Genomic DNA, 20,135 nt, shown 5'->3' on the forward strand with positions numbered 1-20,135 from the left:
GAGTGGCTATGTTAATACGCTGCTTATGGAAAATAATACTTTAAAATCTTTTACATTTTTTCAGCAGTATTTAGTGTCTTATTTTACAAGAAACTATAGTGTGCTTAGAGTATAGATCATAAAGTTATACAGTGCTCCTTTTTATTTTCTAGAAATCACGAAGCTTTACAAATAAGGCAATGCATTACCTATGCTATGCTAAGTATGCTAAGTCACTTCAGTCGTGTCCGACTCTGTGTGACCCTGTAGACGGCAGCCCACCAGGCTCCCCCGTCCCTGGGATTCTCCAGGCAAGAACACTGGAGTGGGTTGCCATTTCTTTCTCCAATGCATGAAAGTAAAAAGTGAAAGTGAAGTCGCTCAGTCGTGTCCGACTCTTAGCGACCCCATGGACTGCAGCCCACCAGGCTCCTCCATCCATGGGATTTTCCAAGCAATAGTACTGGAGTGGGGTGCCATTGCCTTCTCCATGCATTACCTAGACGTGCCTTTATAAATATTTAAATATACAGGGCAGGTTGTGAGTCTACACCATTGACCGTTTCAGGCAATGCCAGTCCCCGGTACATCCGCTGCACCACGTACTGTTTTCCCTGCACGTCAGATATGGCCAAGCAAGCTCAGATCCCATTAGCCGCCATCATCAAGCCCTTTGCCACGATCCCTTCGAATGAGGTAAGTGATGAAAATAGCAATTCAGTAATTTAATAACTCTAAAATTCCTCTTTTGTCATTATTTTCCTGTATGTTTTTCTGTATCATAAACAGAAAACTGGAGTGTGAAACACATGTAGTCATTCAATTCATTAAGTAAACCAAGAACTGACCATATAGCACAGGGAACTCTGCTTAATGCTCTGTGGTGACTTAAATGGGAAGAAAACCCCAAAACGAGGGGGTGTGTGTATATACACATATGTATAACTGACTCACTTGGCTGTACCACAGAAGCTAACACAACGTTATAAGGCAACTAAACTCCAATTTTTAAAAAGTAAGTCTAAGAAGAAAGAAAAAAATCTGATAAACTGTGTTTTTTTGGCATCCTGTATTCCAAACACAGATGGGCTAGGTCTCTTTTTGGCCTGTTGTAACAATGCACATGAGCTGTAGCCTGCCAGACTCCTCTGTCCATGGAATTCTCCAGGGAAGAATACCGGAGTGGGTAGCCAGCCGTTCCCTTCTCCAGGGGATCTTCCCAACCCAGGGATCGAACCCAGGTCTCCTGCATTGCAGGCGGATTCTTTACCAGCTGAGCCACCAGGGAAGCCCCTGGTTTGTGTCATTGGAAAAGTCCCTGGTTCTGGGAAAGATTGAGGACAGAAGGAGAAGAGGGCGTCAGAGAATGAGATGGCCTGATGGCATCACTGATGCAGTGGACATGAACTTGGGCAGACTTTGGGGATGGTGAGGGACAGAGAAGCCTGGCATGCTCAGTCCATGGGATTGCAAAGAGTCGGGCACAACTGGTGACTCAGCAACAACAACAGCAATGCACATATACAGGAAATACAGACTGTCAGAAAATGACAGATGCCCAAACCTCTTGTGAAGTCTTTAGGCCCTAGCTCAGTACTGCAGCATCGAGGTGCTCTGGTAAAAGGAAGGTAATGCAGGCTGAGGTCCTTGGTCTTACTACATCTGCTTTAGTAATCACTGGGCCAGGATGCTTATAAGCCCCTGTCTAAACTCAGCAGGCGGAGAAGGCAATGGCACCCCACTCCAGTACTCTTGCCTGGAAAATCCCATGGACGGAGGAGCCTGGTTGGCTGAAGTCCATGGGGTCACGAAGAGTCGAACACGACTGAGCGACTTCACTTTCACTTTTCACTTTCATGCATTGGAGAAGGAAATGGCAACCCACTCCAGTGTTCTTGCCTGGAGAATCCCAGGGACGGGGGAGCCTGGTGGGCTGCAGTCTATGGGGTCGCGCAGAGTCAGACACGACTGAAGCGACTTAGCAGCAGTAGCAGCAAACTCAGCAGGATTAGAAAGCATGAGGTAGATCAATTGTATCTGTCAGCTGAGAAAGGTGTACCCAATTTATAGTTGCTATGCTGTATGCTATGCTCGGTTGCTTCAGTCATGTCTGACTCTTTGCTACCCCATGCCTGTAGCTCACCAGGCTCCTCTCATGGAGTGTTCCAGACAAGAATACTGGAGTACGTTGCCATTTCCTCCTCCAGGGGATCTTCTTGACCCAGGGATCAAACCCATGTCTCTGGCATTGGCAGGTGGATTCTTTATCACTGATCTGCCTGGGAAGCCCAAAGTTTATAGTTAAGTGGCGACAAAGTTAAGTGGTGTGTATTTAAGATCTCTGATATTAGGATGCTGTTAGTGGGTCCTGGGATTAGGACGTCCACTCTCTGTAGCTGCTGTTCCTCCTTTGTTGCCCCTGAGTGGTAGATGCCCACGTGCACATGGAGACAGACACGAGGTCCTGTAGCAAAGCCGGTCAGGTGGGGGCTGAAGGAAAGCCTTACTCGGACTGGAGCTGTGACTGTAACCTCGCGGTGGTCCAGTAAATTAGGCTGAGCTCTGGATTCTATTTGCTGGCTAAAAGCTGAAGTATAGACGCTGTTCCCAAGTTAAACCTGATCTTGGCTCTGATCCTTTGAGATCGCTGACCTGTGCTTACCTAGTAGCACCTGAGCAAGAAGTAGAGCCTCTCTGCTGCTGCTGCTGCTAAGTCGCTCAGTCGTGCCTGACTCTTTGTGACCCCATAGACGGCAGCCCACCAGGCTCCCCCGTCCCTGTTATTCTCCAGGCAAGAACAATGGAGTGGGTTGCCATTTCCTTCTCCAGTGCATGAAAGTGAAAAGTGAAAGTGAAGTCGCTCAGTTGTGTCTGACTCTTCACAACCTCATGGACTGCACCCCACCAGGCTCCTCCGTCCATGGGATTCTCCAGGCGAGAGTACTGGAGTGGGGTGCCATTGCCTTCTCCAGAGCCTCTCTAAGAGAGAACAAATCTGTACTGTTTCTTGGGCCTGTCATGCCAGCTGGGACGGGGGGTAAAGTGACCTGGGAAGGGGTAGGGGGCTGCTGTATGACCCTTCAGAGAAGGAAGGAGGAGGAGAGAGGCAGTGTCCGCGTGCACAGTGGCTTCCATCCCCTTTGAGGTGTTCACTCAGTCTTTTTATGGGTGCAGCAGAATGCTGCCATCTCCGCTGAGAGCACAGTGAACTGGGTTAGAGTTGGGCATAGAAGAGGCACTGGGCTGTTCCTGGAAGCCAGTCTTACATGCAGTTATGGTCTCATAAATTAAGAAGTACATTCAGTATTTGCTTCTTTTAGGGATGGTGTCTTTTGTGATGGTCCCAGAAATTTAATGTAATGCTCCTAAGTGGAAGTAGAAGTGTTAGTTGCTCAGTCATGTCCAACTCTTTGTGACCCCATGGACTGTAGCAGCCAGGCTTCTCTGTCCATGGGATTTCCCAGGCAAGAATACTGGAGTAGATTGCCATTTCCTTCTCTAGGGGATCTTCCTGGTCCAGGGATCCAACCCACATCTCCCAAGTCTCCTGCATTGCAGGTGAATTCTTTACCACTATGCCACCAAGGAAGCCCCATCAGTTTTATCTACTTTTTTAGTGATGGACATCTGGCTATTTCTGCTTTTCGGCTTTTGTGAATAAAGCGGCTTCTATCAATATTCTAGTACAAGTGTTTCTATGGACATGTATTCATTTCTCTTGGATTAATACCTGTGAGTAGATTGCTGGCTAATGGGGATACATGTTTATTTAGGTTTATAACAAACTGCCAGACCATTTCCCAAAGTGGTTATATGATTTTGTAGTCTTTTCAACGTGGTATCAGAGTTGCAGTTGCTCTGCATTCTCTCCAACCTTTGGTATTGTCGTCTTTTTAATTTTAGCAGTTCTGACTGCTGTATAGTAGTATCTGTGAGAGAGATTTCTTAAATTTTAATCTTGATCCTTTGAATGAAATTTAAAGTGTTAGTGAATAATACATCAGTGTACATGCCACCGTCATTAACAGATGTTAACGTTTTGTCATATTTGACTAAGGTAATTTTCTAAGAATTAAAACTTCGTAGGATATCTCTTCTTCCCTCCCACTCTAGGCACAAACACTAATGAATTAGGTGTGTATCCTTCCTATACATGTGGATTTTATATATTTGACTTCATATATATGTGTCTATAACAATATGTAGTATTTTTTGCTTTTTAATGAATCGATTACTTTTAAATAGGTACCATACAAACATTCAAAAGATGAAAATGGTATACAGTGAAAAAGGTTCCTTTATACCCCTCCGCCCCACCCTTACAATTTTTACTCATTCTTTGTGATTCCGTCTAGAAATAAGTATGCATATACCAGCATATCAATATCCATCCTTTAAAAATAAATGTGTAAGTGACAGTATAGCATACTATCACCACTCCACCCCACCACTGGCTGGATGAAAGTCTGGGTCACCAAGCACTTAGGCCTTCTTGGCAGCCTTCCCTCTTGTGGTCTCCATGACGCCCTCCTGGTGTATCTTTTCCGGCCTCACAGGAAGGGAGCATTTTAGTTCCTTTTGTTATCATCCTGACTTCTAATCCTGGGGCCCATTAAGGCTTGAGTTTTGGGTTTCCTCTTTTTTTTTTTTTCTCTTTCTTTTTTATTTTTTAAAGTATGAAAATATAATAACACATTTATAGGAGACTTGGAAAATACAGAACAAAGTTACATATAGTTCCACTATATATTGCAATTATTTTTTTAAGTAGACAAATTAAGATTTTTAGTTGGAATTTCAATATCAAACTCTCAAAAATTAATAGAATGAATATATAGAAAAATAGAAAGATTTAGTAGACCTGAAAAGCACCATGAACCAATTCAACATAACAAAGATTTATACAGTTTTCACACAGTGGTAGGATAAACTGGGAGACACTGGAGTATATCCAGGGACATAAAACAAGTGCAAAAGTTTCTTGGTCTAAAGGTATTGAAATCATACAGTCTGTTCTCATGGAATTATGTTAAAAATCCGTATCAAAAGATATTTGAAAATAACTCGGGGTCTCCTCTTTTTTCTCTTAGACTCTATATCCCCCCAAAGACTAAGTATCATCTGTAACAGTTACTGATGAGAATAATAATGGTCATAACTTATAAAGCACTTAGTGAACACAGTTAGAAATGTTTTAAATATATGTTCATTTAGTTAATTCTCATAATAGCCTACTTATTGTTCCATTTTTGGTATAAGGAAACTGAGGCACAGAGTTAGATAACTCGTAAGACCAGTAGCTGTGAAGAAGGCTGAGTGCCAAAGAATTGACGCTTTTGAACTGTGGTGTTGGAGAAGACTCTTGAGAATCCCTTGGACTGCAAGGAGATCCAACCAGTCCATTCTGAAGGAGATCAGCCCTGGGATTTCTTTGGAGGGAATGATGCTAAAGCTGAAACTCCAGTACTTTGGCCACCTCATGCGAAGAGTTGACTCATTGGAAAAGACTCTGATGCTGGGAGGGATTGGGGGCAGGAGGAGAAGGGGACAACAGAGGATGAGATGGCTGGATGGCATCACTGACTCAATGGACGTGAGTCTGAGTGAACTCCGGGAGCTGGTGATGGACAGGGAGGCCTGGCGTGCTGCGATTCATGGGGTCGCAAAGAGTCAGACACGACTGAGCGACTGATCTGATCTGATCTGATCTGAAGACCAGTAGCTAATAAATGTTACCTAAGACCAGTGGCTACTAAGTAAGAGAGCTGGGATTCCAAGCCAGGTGGTCAGAAGCCAGGTCCTTAACTCTAAGTCACTGTACTATTGCTGTCCTTCATTCACTCCTGTATCTGTAGCCCCACCTTCGCGTACCCAAATGCCTTTCGAGAATCTTTCCTTGGGTACCTCTTAGAACCCTCACACTTAACATGTTCAAAAGTGAATTTCTGATCTCTACACCCTAAACCTGTTCATTCTTCCACATATCCAAGCCCAAAGCTAAACAGTTATAGTTAATAATAGAGAATAAGGGGTATGCTGATTTTTAAAACATATTTATTTGGCTGCACCAGATCTTAGTTGTGGCATGTGGGATCTAGTTCCCTGACCAGGGATCAAACCTGGACCTCCTGCATTGGGAACATGGAGTCTTAGCCACTGGACCACCAGGGAGTTCCTGATATTTTATATTTATAACCTGTAATCAAGGAAATAAGTTTTAAAGTTTGTTTCTTGAAGGAAAATGGATTGCATGAATACTGTTATCCTCCTTCTGAATAGCATCCTAATTTCTTTTCCTCTAGAATAAATGACTTGCTTATTTTTAGGTATAGTAAAAGTTTAGGATTTTATTCCTTATATTGCCACTATTACTGCAATTTTAAAAAAGATATCCTTCAAGATACCCTGATTTGGCATCTATCACAAGGATTTATTTAGTATAGCTTTTTTTTTTTTTCTAAGTCAGTTCTGTTGTTTGACAGAACCTTTAAAGCATGTCATTGTGTTAGCAACAGACTATAAAAATAAACCTAACCCAAGCAATTACTATCCAAGAATGTTCCCTGTGAGCATTTGCTTTGGAGATGTACGCTATTTCCAAGGACATATCTGTGTCATCTTTGTTTAATATTTCATGCTACTTACTATAAATTTTAACTTTTTTGGTATTTGTTTTAAGTGAAACCCATTACTATATTAATATAATTAAATATGAGGTATTTATTCAGCAAAAGTAATCAGTTATCTTGTAGGCTATTTTGCTTAGTAACCTGTGAATTTATTTTTGATGTTGTATTTTAAGAACTAAGGTAGAAATGGTAGATTTCTGGCAAAAATTATACTTAGTTCTTCATTTCCTTTAAAATAGGAATTTTTACATTTGTGGCAAGTACGTACATCATCTAGTTATACATAAAATTAAGTAATTTCACCTATAAAACAGATGGCAGAAACTTTTACTCCATTTGGGAATAGATTCAGGAATATCTGTGTAATTTTCTTAGATTAGAAATGGATATAATAGTCAAAGTAATTTCTTTTCTTATTGATTTAATCAGATACTTTTTTTATCCAGGACTTTAAACTTCACTTGATTTATAATCAACTATTAATTCTGTAGGAACTTAGCTGGACTTTAGGGACACAGGGAAAAACAAGACCAGTTATTCTTGTCTAAAACAGGTAGAAAATCTGGGACATAACTAATTTTTGTACAGTGTGAAAAAGTGAGAATAATCTTATTCTTTGGAGTTTAGGTTCAGAGAAATTGTACCTTAGTTATGACTTAATGCTATGAAAGTGCTGCACTCAATATGCCAGCAAATTTGGAAACCTCAGCAGTGGCCACAGGACTGGAAAAGGTCAGTTTTCATTCCAATCCCAAAGAAAGGCAATGCCAAAGCATGCTCAAACTACCGTACAATTGCACTCATCTCACACGCTAGTAAAGTAATGCTCAAAATTCTCCAAGCCAGGCTTCGGCAATATGTGAACCGTGAACTTCCAGATGTTCAAGCTGGGTTTAGAAAGGCAGAGGAACCAGAGATCAAATTGCCAACATCTGCTGGATCATCGAAAAACCAAGAGAGTTCCAGAAAAACATCTATTTCTGCTTTATTGACTATGCCAAAGCCTTTGGACTGTGTAGATCACCACAAACTGTGGAAAATTCTTCAAGAGATGGGAATACCAGACCACCTGACCTGCCTCCTGAGAAATCTGTATGCAGGTCAAGAAGCAACAATTAGAACTGGACATGGAAAAACAGACTGGTTCCAAATAGGAAAAGGAGTATGTCAAGGCTGTATATTGCCACCTGGCTTATTTAACTTATATGCAGAGTACATCATGAGAAAACCGCTGGGCTGGATAAAGCACAAGCTGGAATCAGGATTGCCGGGAGAAATATCGATAACCTCAGATATGCGGATGACACCACCCTTATGGCAGAAAGCAAAGAGGAAGTAAAAAGCCTCTTGATGAAAGTGAAAGAGGAGAGTGAAAACGTTGGCTTAAATCTCAACATTCAGAAAACTAAGATCATGGCATCCGGTCCCATCACTTCATGGCAAATAGATGGGGAAACAATTGAAACGGTGAGAGACTTTCTTTTCTTGGGCTCCAAAATCACTGCAGATGGTGACTGCAGCAGTGGAATTAAAAGACGCTTCCTCCTTGGAAGAAAAGCTATGACCAACCTAGACAGAACATTAAAAAGCAGAGACATTACTTTGCTGACAAAGGTCTGTCTAGTCAAAGCTATGGTTTTTCCAGTAGTCATATGTGGATGTGAGAGTTGGACTATAAAGAAAGCTGAGCACCAAAGAATTGATGCTTTTGAACTGTGATGTTGGAGAAAACTCTTGAGAGTCCCTTGGACTTCAAGGAGATCCAACCAGTCCATCCTAAAGGAGATCGGTCCTGAATGTTTGTTGGAAGGACTGATGCTGAAACTGAAACTCCAATACTTTGCCACCTGATGAGAAGAGCTGACTCATTTGAAAAGACCCTGATACTGGGAAAGATTGAGGGCAGGAGGAGAAGGGGCTGACAGAGGATTAATTGGTTGAATGGCATTACCAACGCGATGGACATGAGTCTGGGTAAACTCCGGGGGTTGGTGATGGACAGGGAGCCCTAATGTGCTGCCATCCATGGGGTCGCAAGGAGTCAAACACAACTGAGTGACTGAACTGAGCTGAACTGAGTATGACTTAATGGATAAGGGAGTTTGTACTGTTATTAAATAGTTTAAATTATTTTTCTTCATGATTGTTCATAGTCTGATAGATTTGGTAGATATGAAGAATATGCCATTGGAAAGAAAAAGGGTTGGATGTCAGTGAACTGACAGATGGGGTTAACAAAAAAGGGAAAGACTGTCAGAGAAAAAATGAACACCAGCACATTACATCCACATCCGTCACCTACAGAAGGCACTGCCTGGTCATGCAGTAGTCTCAGCCAGTCTTGCTGGTGTGAGTTGGCAGAGTTTGGGCAGAGTTTCCACTGCTGTTTAATCCATCAAAGGGAAGAAAATCTGCTTCACGGTCATGGTTTGTGTGTCAACTTTTTAAAAGGAAGCCAGCAGCTTGCGAAAAAGGTGTTATCTGAGTTTTATAGATGAAGAAGTTCTACAGGTTATGGGGCAATTAAAATCACACAGTAAAATCATTGCTAATAAGTAATGCTGTGGAAATCAAGGTTCCAAATTCCAAGTTCTTTCAGCAATATCTGGCTTACTGAGGTTTTATTTAAACACATAAAATAACATTCTTTTTTCTTGTTAGCAGAGATCTTTTGCTCCTGAAAACTTGTGGGTTAGCTTGACATGTCCACCTTAGACCTCTTTTCTTGAAGTCTTTTTATTTCACGTTACTGCTTACTGCTCCTTAATGGCAGAGCCCATCTGGACTGCAGCAGTGGGCTGGGCGTACTGTAGAGGTCCTGGCCGAACAAATGCATTCTCCTGAGGGCTGGACAGACATTTAAAAGGCAAAGACAGACCAAACTGCCGAACAGTAGCTGAGTTCTCTAGGTATATTAGGCTTCTAACAAACTCTGTGAATACAGAAAAAAAAATCATTTCAGAGGTTGTCAATGTATTCTATCACCTATTAATGTGATAGCTGTATATTCTGTCATACTAATGAGAAAGGTTATATTTCATTTTAAAGAGCAGAACAGAAAAGTAAGCAGGGAGACTATTTTAATAGTTAATATTTTTTTTAGTTTTTGGCTGTGCTGGGTCTCTTTCTCTAGCTGTGACGAGCGGGGTCTGCTCTTCCTTGCAGCGCGGGCTGCTCACTGCTGGGGCTTCTCGTTGCCCAGCGCAGGCTATCAGTGCACCACGAGCTTTGTTAGCTACACAGGCTTGGTAGTTGGAGCTCCCAGGCTCCAGAGCAGAGGCGTAGCAGTTGTGGTGCGTGAGCTCGGCTGCTCCATGGCATGTGGAATCTCCCCGGACCAGGGATCAAGCCCATGGCCCCTGCATTGGCAGGTGGACTCTTATACTGTCTACCACTGGGGAAGTCCTAGGAAGAATTTTTGATCATATAAAGGTACTTAAGAAACCATGTTAAAAAACAGACTACTTTCTCCAAAGCGCAGTAGATAGTAAGCATAATGTGGAACACTGGGCCAGGAAGCAGGAAATGTAGGTCTGTGCTGTACCTTGTATTATGACCTTAAGCTTCCATTCCCAAGAGGGAGAAGCCTGTTCTGACGTTCTGTAAATCTCAAAGGCTAATGTCTACCTTCCTTTTCCACTGTTTCTTAGGTTTTCAGCATGGATTACCATGTATTTGTCACACATCCTGTATGTTATTAGAAATTCATGTGAACATTTTCAAGCCAACCCAAAGGGGTTTCATTAATATTATACTTTTAGTATAAGAAACCTATAGTATATTATTTACTTAAAAAGTACATAAAGATTGGGAAACTATGCATTTTTATATCTAACCCCGATTTAGCTAGCTTTAGTTATAAATATTCTCTGCAGTGAAACTGATTACTGCATAAGACTGTGTCCTAAGGAACTTAAAGACTTATATCTTAAATTATTTTAAAATGAATGCTTCAAAAGCCTGAATCTATTTTTAACATGTGTATCATAATCTTAAATTGTTTGCTTTAATGCAGTATTTTAAAAGTATTAACATAAGAACTTGGAAACATAGATTTATGTACTCACGTAGAAATAGAATTATGAACGTAAGATTTAAAATAGTTAATGTATAAAGTTAAATTAGAAACTGAATCTTATCCCTTAAGGATTTTGGCCACTGTTTGTATACTGCTATGAGAAAGTACTATGAAAAAGAGCTCAGCAGCTGGAGAACAGAATGTTATCCCTTTTTAGAATGGTGTTACAGCAGACACACAGAGCTGCCACATTTGTCAGGGCAAAGGTTGTTAGGATCCTATTTTAAGTTACGGTTTAGAAAGTTAAATACACCAACCTTATTTTTTCAATCTTGAAATTATTCATATAAATATTTCTTTTATTAAATGGAGAATTATGTTGGGAGAAACAAGAAGAAAAGAGAAAGCATTCTTCCTTGGTTTGATTTTCAGTGAATCCATAAGTGGGTTTTATGACCTTTGGTGCCTGGCAACTGAGTGTTGTGGTTATTGAGTCACTCAGTTGTGTTCGATGTTTTGCAACCCCATGGACTGCAGCACACCGGGCTTCCCCATCCTTCACTATCCCTGAGAGTTTGCTCAAACTCATGTCCATGATGATGGACATGAGTCGATGATGTCATCCAACATCTGTTGCCCCCTTTTCCTCTTGCTGTCAATCTTTCCCACCACCAGGGTCTTTTCCAATGAGTCTGCTTTTCTCATCAGGTGGGCCAAGTATTGGAACTTCAGCTTCAGCATCAGTCCTTCCAGTGAATATTCAGGGTTGATTTCCTTTAAGATTGGCTTGTTTGATCTCCTTGCAGTCCAAGTTACTCTCAAGAGCCTTCTCCAGCACCACAGTTCAAAAGCATCAGTTCTTCGGCACTCAGTTTCTTTATGGTCCACTTCTCACATCAGTACATGACTACTGGAAAAACCATAGCTGTGACTGTACGGAACTTTGTTGGCAAAGTAATGTCTCTGCTTTTTAATATACCGTTTAAGTTCATCATAACTTTTCTTCCAAGGAGCAAGCATCTTTTAATTTCATGGCTACAGTCTGTCCACAGTGATTTTGGAGCCCAAGAAAATAAAAGTCAGCCACTGTTTCCATTGTTTCCCCATCTGTTTTCCATGAAGTGATGGGACCAGATGCCATGATCTTAGGTTTTTGAATGTTGAGTTTTAAGCCAACTTTTTCACTCTCCTCTTAAACCTTCATCGAGAGGCTCTTCAATTCCTCTTCACTTTCTGCCATTAAGGTGGTATCATCTGCATATCTGAGGTTATTGATATTTTTCCCAGCAATCTTGATTCCAGCTTGTGCTTCATCCAGCCTGGCATTTCACATGATGTACTCTGCATATAAGTTAAATAAGCAGGCTGACAGGATACGGTCTTGACGTACTCCTTTCCCGATTTGGAACCAGTCTGTTGTTTCATGTCTGACTCTTGCTTCTTGACCTACATACAGATTTCTCAGGAGGCAGGTAGTGTGGTCTGGTATTCCCATCTTTTTAAGAATTTTCCAGTTTGTTGTGATCCACACAGTCAAAGGCTTTAGTGTAGTCTATGAAGCAGAAGTAGATGTTCTTTGGAATTGCCTTGCATTTTCTATAATCCAGCAAATGTTGGCAATTTGATCTCTGGTTCCTCTGCCTTTTCTAAATCCAGCTTATACATCTGGAAATTCTCATTTCACGTACTATTGAAGCCTGGCTTGAAGGATTTTGAGCATTACTTTGATAGCATGTGAAGTGAGTACAATTGTGTGGTAGTTTGAACATTCTTTAGCATTGCCCTTCTTTGGGATTGGGATGAAAACTGACCTTTTCCAGTCCTGTGGCCACTACTGAGGTTTCCAAACTTGCTGGCATATTGAGCGCAGCACTTTCACAGCATCATCTTTTAATATCTGAAACAGCCCAGCTGGAATTCCATCAGCCCCACTGTCTTTGTTCATAGTAAGGCCCACTGGACTTCACACTCCAGGATGTCTCTTCTAGGTGACTGGTCACACCATGGTGGTTATCTGAGTCATTGAGACCTTTTTTGTCCAGTTCTGTGTATTCTTGCCACCTCTTCTTAATCTCTTCTGCTTCTCCTGGGTCCATACTGTTTCTTTTTCTTGATTGGGCCCATCTTTGTGTGAAATGTTCCCTTCATATGTACAGTGTCCAAGACCAGGCTCCCTGGGTGTGGAACAGTGGGCATCCACAGACAGCCACCGCAGCTGAGGAAGTATTTTAGAGCCTCTCACTATCATTTTATCATTTATCTCACTATCATTTTATCATTTATCACTATCACTATCAATTCTAAGGCCCGCATTTTCTCACACTTTAACATTTCTAAAATAGGAGTATGTCTTACTAACAGTGACTTCTTAGCATTATGTCATGATAAGTTGGAAGCTTTGATGGGATTTTAGAATCATTGAAATACATTTGTGTACCCTGCTTGATGATTTCTAACTCCAGTTATGTTTTGTAGTAATTACTGGGACTTGAAGTTTACATAGTTGATGTGTCTTCTCAGTGGTAAAGTATGAGAAAGTAAAAAATTTAAAGATTTTTATTTGAAAGTTTCCTGAGCAACAGGTTCTCACTGAATAAAAGGCTTAACAATTTTTTTAAAATAAAGTCCTATTTTTAAGGAAGGAAGAAAAAGAAAGCCTGTGCAAACCTGTAGTTTGGAATTCTTTCATGGAATATTTGAAAATGACACCCGAGCTTGTCTGGTGCGTGAATGATTGGGGCGTGATTCTCTGGCAGGAGATGAGCATCATATGGGCAGTGTGGTACAGGTAGGAGCTTGGGCGTCAAATGAAGTTGAGTGCACAAACTGACTGTGAAAAATTTTCCATAGCGTTTTTAAACCTCACTTCTCTCATAAAATTATTGCACCACTTAACACTTAATTTAAAAATAAGCTGGTATGAGAAATGAGTATCATTGGTTACCACTGTTTGCTGTACAGAATTAAATTCTTCTTTGGAAAATTTCATTTAATCCAACATTCATTGGTTTGGGGTGTCTACTGTGTGCAAGGAAGAGAAGTATGAAAACTGGGGTAGCTTCCGTTCACCTGCAGTGTACACACCCAAGAGAGATACAGCCAAACCCGTCCAGTGATTGTAATGCCTGTCTCACGTAAGAAGGAGCAGACTGGCACGGGTGCCACAGCTTGTGTTCATGTAAGAAGGGAAGAGCTACTCATTTACGTTTTGGAAAAGAAATGTTTCGTGGTCTCTGTCATTTGATATTATATTGCTATTTTCTATTTTTTACTATTCAAATGAAAAACACCCACCATTACAATTACATAAAAATGTCTTTAGCTTTTGTTTCTTCATAAGGTGCTTCATGGGCACTTGCTGGAATAATTTTCCCTCAACCTCCTTCACACTATCCTGCCCTTTTAGCCTAGTTAATTGCTGTTCACCTTTTAAATTTCAGTTCAAGGTCACCTCCTCAGGAGAGCTTTCGAGAATTCCCCGCATTATACTCCCTGGAGCTCTATTACTGTGTATCACAGTTTGCAATTGTGTATTTTTTGTTTTTGACTCCTGTTTTTCTCCCATTAGATTCCATGAGGGTAGGGACCACCTGTAATTTTTTCCCACTATTTCGTTTCCCAAGACCTAAAACAGTTCCTGAGAATTTTTGCGCCAAATAAATATTTAATTGGATAGTTTCATTACATGGTATCATTAGTGTATGGAAGTAAATTGGAATTTTGAGACCAGGTAATTTGAAGAGTTTGCCGACTTAAACAAAATGCACAATATGAGAATTATGAGTTGTTTTATTTGGGGGCAAAATAAAGACCATAGCCTGGGAGATAGCATTTCAGATACCTCAGAGAAACTGCTTTAAAGAGATGGGAGGAAGGTCAGTATATATGTAATTTTGGAGAAGGGGGAGTACATGAATCAAGCACAGGTTTTTGTAAAGAAGGTATCTGCTGGGCATGTGAAGGTGTCTACTGGTCATATGAAGGTGTCTGCTGGTCTAGTGAGGGTGTGCGCTGGCCATGTGAAGGTGTCTCCTGGTCTAGTGAAGGTGTCTCCTGGTCATATGAAGGTGTCTGCTGGTCTAGTGAAGGTGTCTGCTGGTCTCGTGAGGGTGTCTGCTGGTCTAGGGAATGTGTCTGCTGGTCTAGTGAAGGTGTCTGCTGGTCTCGTGAGGGTGTCTGCTGGTCTAGGGAAGGTGTCTGCTGGTCTAGGGAAGGTGTCTGCTGGTGTCGTGAGGGTGTCTCCTAGTCTAGTAAGGCTGTCTGCTAGTCATGTGGAGCAGTTATCACCAAAAGAATTTTAGTGCTCTTCTAGATACAGGAGATCTAAGAATTGAGCTCATGGCTCCTGAAAATACCTCTCTGAAGACCTGTTCTACCGGCTTTTCCCAAAGCTCAAGCGCCTCCTTTCTGCTCTGCACCCTGGACTCCTTTCCAGGGGTGGTGAAGTCAGCAGCCACAGCAGCACAATTTAATTCTTGTAGAGGTCGATGGCAGGTGCCAGTTTGGAGGTGACAAGAGTTTCTATGCTCAAACACTTACTGAGCACCTACTTTACATAGAAATGCTGCATTTGGTACTAAACAAGTTCCAAGGAAATTTAAGAAGGAGCTGCCAATCCAGGAGCCAAATTGTGCCAACTAGGATAACAACTGCTTAAAAAAAATTTCATAAGGTTAGCTTAGATTTCACTTTATTCTCCCTCCAGTGTTTCTTTTCATATCATCTCCCTATAAAGTGAAAGTGTGTGTGTGTGTGTGTGTGTGTGTGTGTGTGTGTTGGGGGGGAGGATAAATGAGACATGTTAAAAAGAGAAGATTAAAATCTTTAAAATGTTATTCATTGGGAAAATAAGAGCATGTTTAATGTTCTTGAACAATATGTCTGCAAAATACAGAAAGAGAACAGAAGAGCCATATGGTATGGTAAAACAGAAGAGCCATAATAATAAACTCTAGTGAATGTAGATATCATGGAATTCATCTGCAGAGTTCACTCTCCTTAATCCAGAACTGAATTGATATATGTCATAGTCTTTAACATGGGAACGAGATTTAAATTTCTTTTTGTTTGCTACATTCCATACTGTCTTCTCTTCTGTAGTTTAAAAAGTTTTCAAAAACTCTTTTATCTAAATACTTCTTACAAACTTACAATTTCATCTACATTTCTCATTTTCCTATAGAAAAAGGAATAGACTATTAGCTCATACTTATCAGTTTTTATTACTTGTTTGATAAATTAAGAATCATCTTTCTTCTCCTTCCAGCTCACTGTTCATGCATAATAAATATATAAATGTATTTATTTCTCCAGTTGCTTTCAAGCTGGTCACATACATTTTTTAAATTAAAATTTTCTTAACTTTTTTTACAACCCTATTTTCAGGTTTTACCTCCAGATGGCTTTTGTCTGTTTGCCCAGATCAAATTAACTCACAAAAGATGATTGGCCGCATCACTTGGAGCAGACCGGCCGGGGCACGGGGCTGCCCTCCCATGGGCACTGACAGCGGGTTGGACTGTGTGACTCTTGCAGTCCTGTGTTTTTTCCCCACTCTAAAAGCAGTTCATACAAAAAGCTTCAGATAATCTTGGATAAATGTAGAGCTTCTGTAGGTGTAAACTGTGAAAAGAAAAATGGTAATTTGACTTTTGTGATATCCTTATATACAGAGTTAGTTATATAATTGTATAATAACATAATGATTTTAGGAATTTTTCAATTGTTTTATACATAATGAGGGCAATAATACATTGTTATGTGATATGAACAGTGTCCATTTTTATGAAGAATCAATTTATTTCAACAAGGATTTTTTAATTGACATACAGTTGATTTACAAAGTTCTGTTAGTTTGAAGTGTACAGAACAATGATTTAGTTATTCATACATATATATCCAAGAAAAAAAGGCAAAATGAGGAGGCCTTACAAATAGCTGAGAAAAGAAGAGATGCTAAAGGCAAAGGAAAAAAGGGAAGAGATAAGCATCTGAATGCAGAGTTCCAAAGAAGAGCAAGGAGAGATAAGAAAGCCTTCCTCAGCAATCAATGCAAAGAAATAGAGGAAAACAACAGAATAGGAAAGACTAGAGATCTCTTCAAGAAAATTAGAGATGCCAAGGGAACATTTCATGAAAATGTGGGCACAATAAAGGACAGAAATGACATGGACCTAACAGAAGCAGAAGATATTAAGAAGAGGTGGCAACAATATACAGAAGAACTGTACAAAAAAAGATCTTCATGACCCAGATAACCATGATGGTGTGATCACTCACCTAGAGCCAGACATCCTGGAATGTGAAGTCAAGTGGGCCTTAGGAAGCATCACTATGAACAAAGCTAGTGGAGTGATGGAATTCCAGTTGAGCTGTTTCAAACCCTAAAAGATGATGCTGTGAAAGTGCTGCACTCAGTGTGCCAGCAAATTTGAAAAACTTAGCAGTGGCCACAGGACTGGCAAAGGTCAGTTTTCATCCCAATCCCAAAGAAAGGCAATGACAGAGAATGCTCAAACTACCACCCAATTGCACTCATCTCATATGCTAGTAAAGTAATGCTCAAAATTCTCCAAGCCAGGCTTCAACAATATGTGAACCATGAACTTCCAGATGTTCAAGCTGGTTTTAGTAAAGGCAGAGGAACCAGAGATCTAACTGCCAACATTCGTTGGATCATTGAAAAAGCAAGAGAGTTCTAGAAAAACATCTATTCCTGCTTTATTGACTATATCAAGGCCTGTGACTGTGTGGATCACAACAAATTGTGGAAAATTCTGAAAAAGATGGGAATACCAGACCACCTGACCAGCCTCCTGAGAAACCTCTATGCAGGTCAGGAAGCAACAGTTAGAACTGGATATGGAACAACAGACTGGTTCCAAATAGGAAAAGGAGTACGTCAAGGCTGTATATTGTCACCCTGCTTATTTAACTTATATGCAGAGTACATCATGAGAAATGCTGGGCTGGATGAAGCACAAGCTGGAATCTAGCTTGCTGGGAGAAATATCAATAACCTCAGATATGCAGATGTCACCACCCTTATGGCAGAAAGTGAAGAAGAAATAAAGAGCCTATTGATGAAAGTGAAAGAGGAGAGTGAAAAAGTTGGCTTAAAGCTGAACATTCAGAAAACTAAGATCGTGGTGTCTGGTGCCATCACTTCATGGCAAATGGATGGGGAAACAGTGGAAACAATGCAGACTTTATTTTGGGGGGCTCCAAAATCACTGCAGATGGTGGTTGCAGTCATGAAATTAAAAGACGCTCACTCCTTGGAAGAAAAGTTATGACCAACCTAGACAGCATATTAAAAAGCAGAGGCATTACTTTGCTGACAAAGGTCCATCTAGTCAAAGCTGTGGTTTTTCCAGTGGTCATGTATGGATGTGAGAGTTGGACTGTGAAGAAAGCTGAGCACCGAAGAATTGATGCTTTTGAACTGTGGTGTTGGAGAAGACTCTTGAGAGTTCCTTGGACTGCAAGGAGATCGAACCAGTCCATTCTAAAGGAGATCAGTCTTGGGTGTTCATTGGAAGGACTGATAGTGAAGCTGCAACTCCAATACTTTGGCCACCTGATGCAAAGAACTGATTCATTGGAAAAGACCCTGATGCTGGGGAAGATTGAAGGCAGGAGGAGAAGGGGACAACAGAGGATGAGTCGGTTGGATGGCATCACGGACACAATGGGCATGGGTTTGAGTAAGCCCCGGGATTTGGTGATGGACAGGGGGGCCTGGCGTGCTGCAGTCCATGGGGTTGCAAAGAGTGACTAAACTGAACTGAACATATATATCTGGGCTTCCCCGGTGGTTTAGCAGTAAAGAATCTGCCTACAGTGCAGGAGCCTCAGGAGACATAGGTTCGATTCCTGAGTTGGAGGAAATGGCAACCCACTCCAGTATTCTTGCCTGGAGAATCTATGGACAGAGGAGCCTGGAAGGCTACAGTCCATGTGGTCTCAGAGAGTCAGACACGACTGAAGTGACTTAGCATGCATGCACCCATATATCTATTTTTATCAAATTCTTTTCCTTTAGAGGTTATTATAAAATAGTATAATTTCCTGTGCTAAACAGTAGGTCCTTATTGGTTATCTGTTTTATGCATAGTAGGATGTATATGTTAATCCCAACCTCCTAATTTATCTCTTCTCCACTTTTCTCCTTTGGTAACCATAAGTTTGATATTTGTCTGTGGCTTGCTTCCCTTAGTATGCTAATCTCTGCTGCTGCTGCTGCTAAGTCACTTCAGTCATGTCCGAGTCTGTGCAACCCCATAGATGTCAGCCCACCAGGCTCCGCCATCCCTGGGATTCTCCAGGCAAGAACACTGGAGTGGGTTGCCATTTCCTTCTCCAATGCATGAAAGTGAAAAGTGAAAGTGAAGTCGCGCAGTCGTGTCCAACCCTTAGCGACCCCATGAACTGTAGCCCACCAGGCTCTTCCGTCCATGGAATTTTCCAGGCAAGAGTACTGGAGTGGGTTGCCATTGCTCTCTCCGATGCTAATCTCTAAGTCTATCCATGTTGCTGCAAATGGCATTGTTTCATTCTTCTTTGTAACTCATATTCCATTGTATACATGTACCACATCTTTATCTAGTCATCTTTTGATGTACGTTTAGGCTGCTTCCATGTCTTGGCTATTGCATATAGTGCTGCTGTGAAAGTTGGGGGGCATGTATCTTTTCAAATTAGAGTTTTGTCCAGATGCATGCCTAGAAGTGGGACTGCAGGGTCAGATCATGTGGTAACTCTGTTTTTGGTTTTCAAAGGATCCTCTGTACTGTTTTTTATGGTCGCTCTTCAATTTGCATTCCCAGCGGGGTAGGAGGGTTCCTTTTTTTTACACCCTCTCCAGCATTTATTATTTGTACACTTTCTGATAGTGGCCATTCTGACTCCTGTGAGGTGAAATCTCATTGTAGTTTTGATTTGCATTCTCTAATAATTAGCAATGTTGAGCATCTTTTCTTGTGCCTTTTGGAGAAATGTCTGTTTAGATCTTCTGCCCATTTTTTTATTGTTTTTTGTTTTTGTATTTTTTTTTTTTTTTTGACATTGAGTTATATGAGCTGTTTGTATATTTCGGAAATCAATCCCTTGTTGGTTGCATCGTTGCAAATATTTTATCCCATTCTGTGGGTTGTCTTCATTTTGTCTATGGCTTTCTTTGCTGTGTAAAAGCTTTTGCATTTAATTAGGTCCCATTTGTTTATTTTTGTTTTTATTTTCATTCCTATCGGAGACAGAGCCAAAAAGATATTGCTGTGATATATATCAAAGAGCGTTTTGCCTATGTTTTCCTCTAGGAATTTTTAGTATCCAGTCTTACATTTAGGTCTTTAATTTGTCTTAAGTTCATTTTTGTATATGGTGTTAGAGGATATTCTAATTTCATTCTTTTCCATGTAGCTGTCCATCTTTCCCAGAACTGTTTATTAAAGACTATCTTTTCTCCATTGTAGATTCTTGCCTCCTTTGTCATAGATTAACTGACCCTA

At 40.8% G+C, this 20,135-nt stretch overlaps 1 protein-coding gene across 2 annotated transcripts in view; it reads left to right on the top strand.

Moving 5' to 3' along the window:
* The window catches only part of SEC24D (SEC24 homolog D, COPII coat complex component), a 116,073-nt gene that overhangs the window by 40,614 nt on the left and 55,324 nt on the right, over positions 1 to 20,135 (top strand). For both annotated transcript variants that reach the window (XM_025290263.3, XM_006065086.4), the window contains exon 8: positions 548 to 675. In XM_025290263.3, coding sequence (XP_025146048.3) covers positions 548 to 675 — 128 coding nt within the window. The remainder of the gene's footprint in view (positions 1 to 547; positions 676 to 20,135) is intronic.

Source organism: Bubalus bubalis, chromosome 7 (assembly GCF_019923935.1).
Source record: "Bubalus bubalis isolate 160015118507 breed Murrah chromosome 7, NDDB_SH_1, whole genome shotgun sequence".
Taxonomy (NCBI): domain Eukaryota; kingdom Metazoa; phylum Chordata; class Mammalia; order Artiodactyla; family Bovidae; genus Bubalus; species Bubalus bubalis.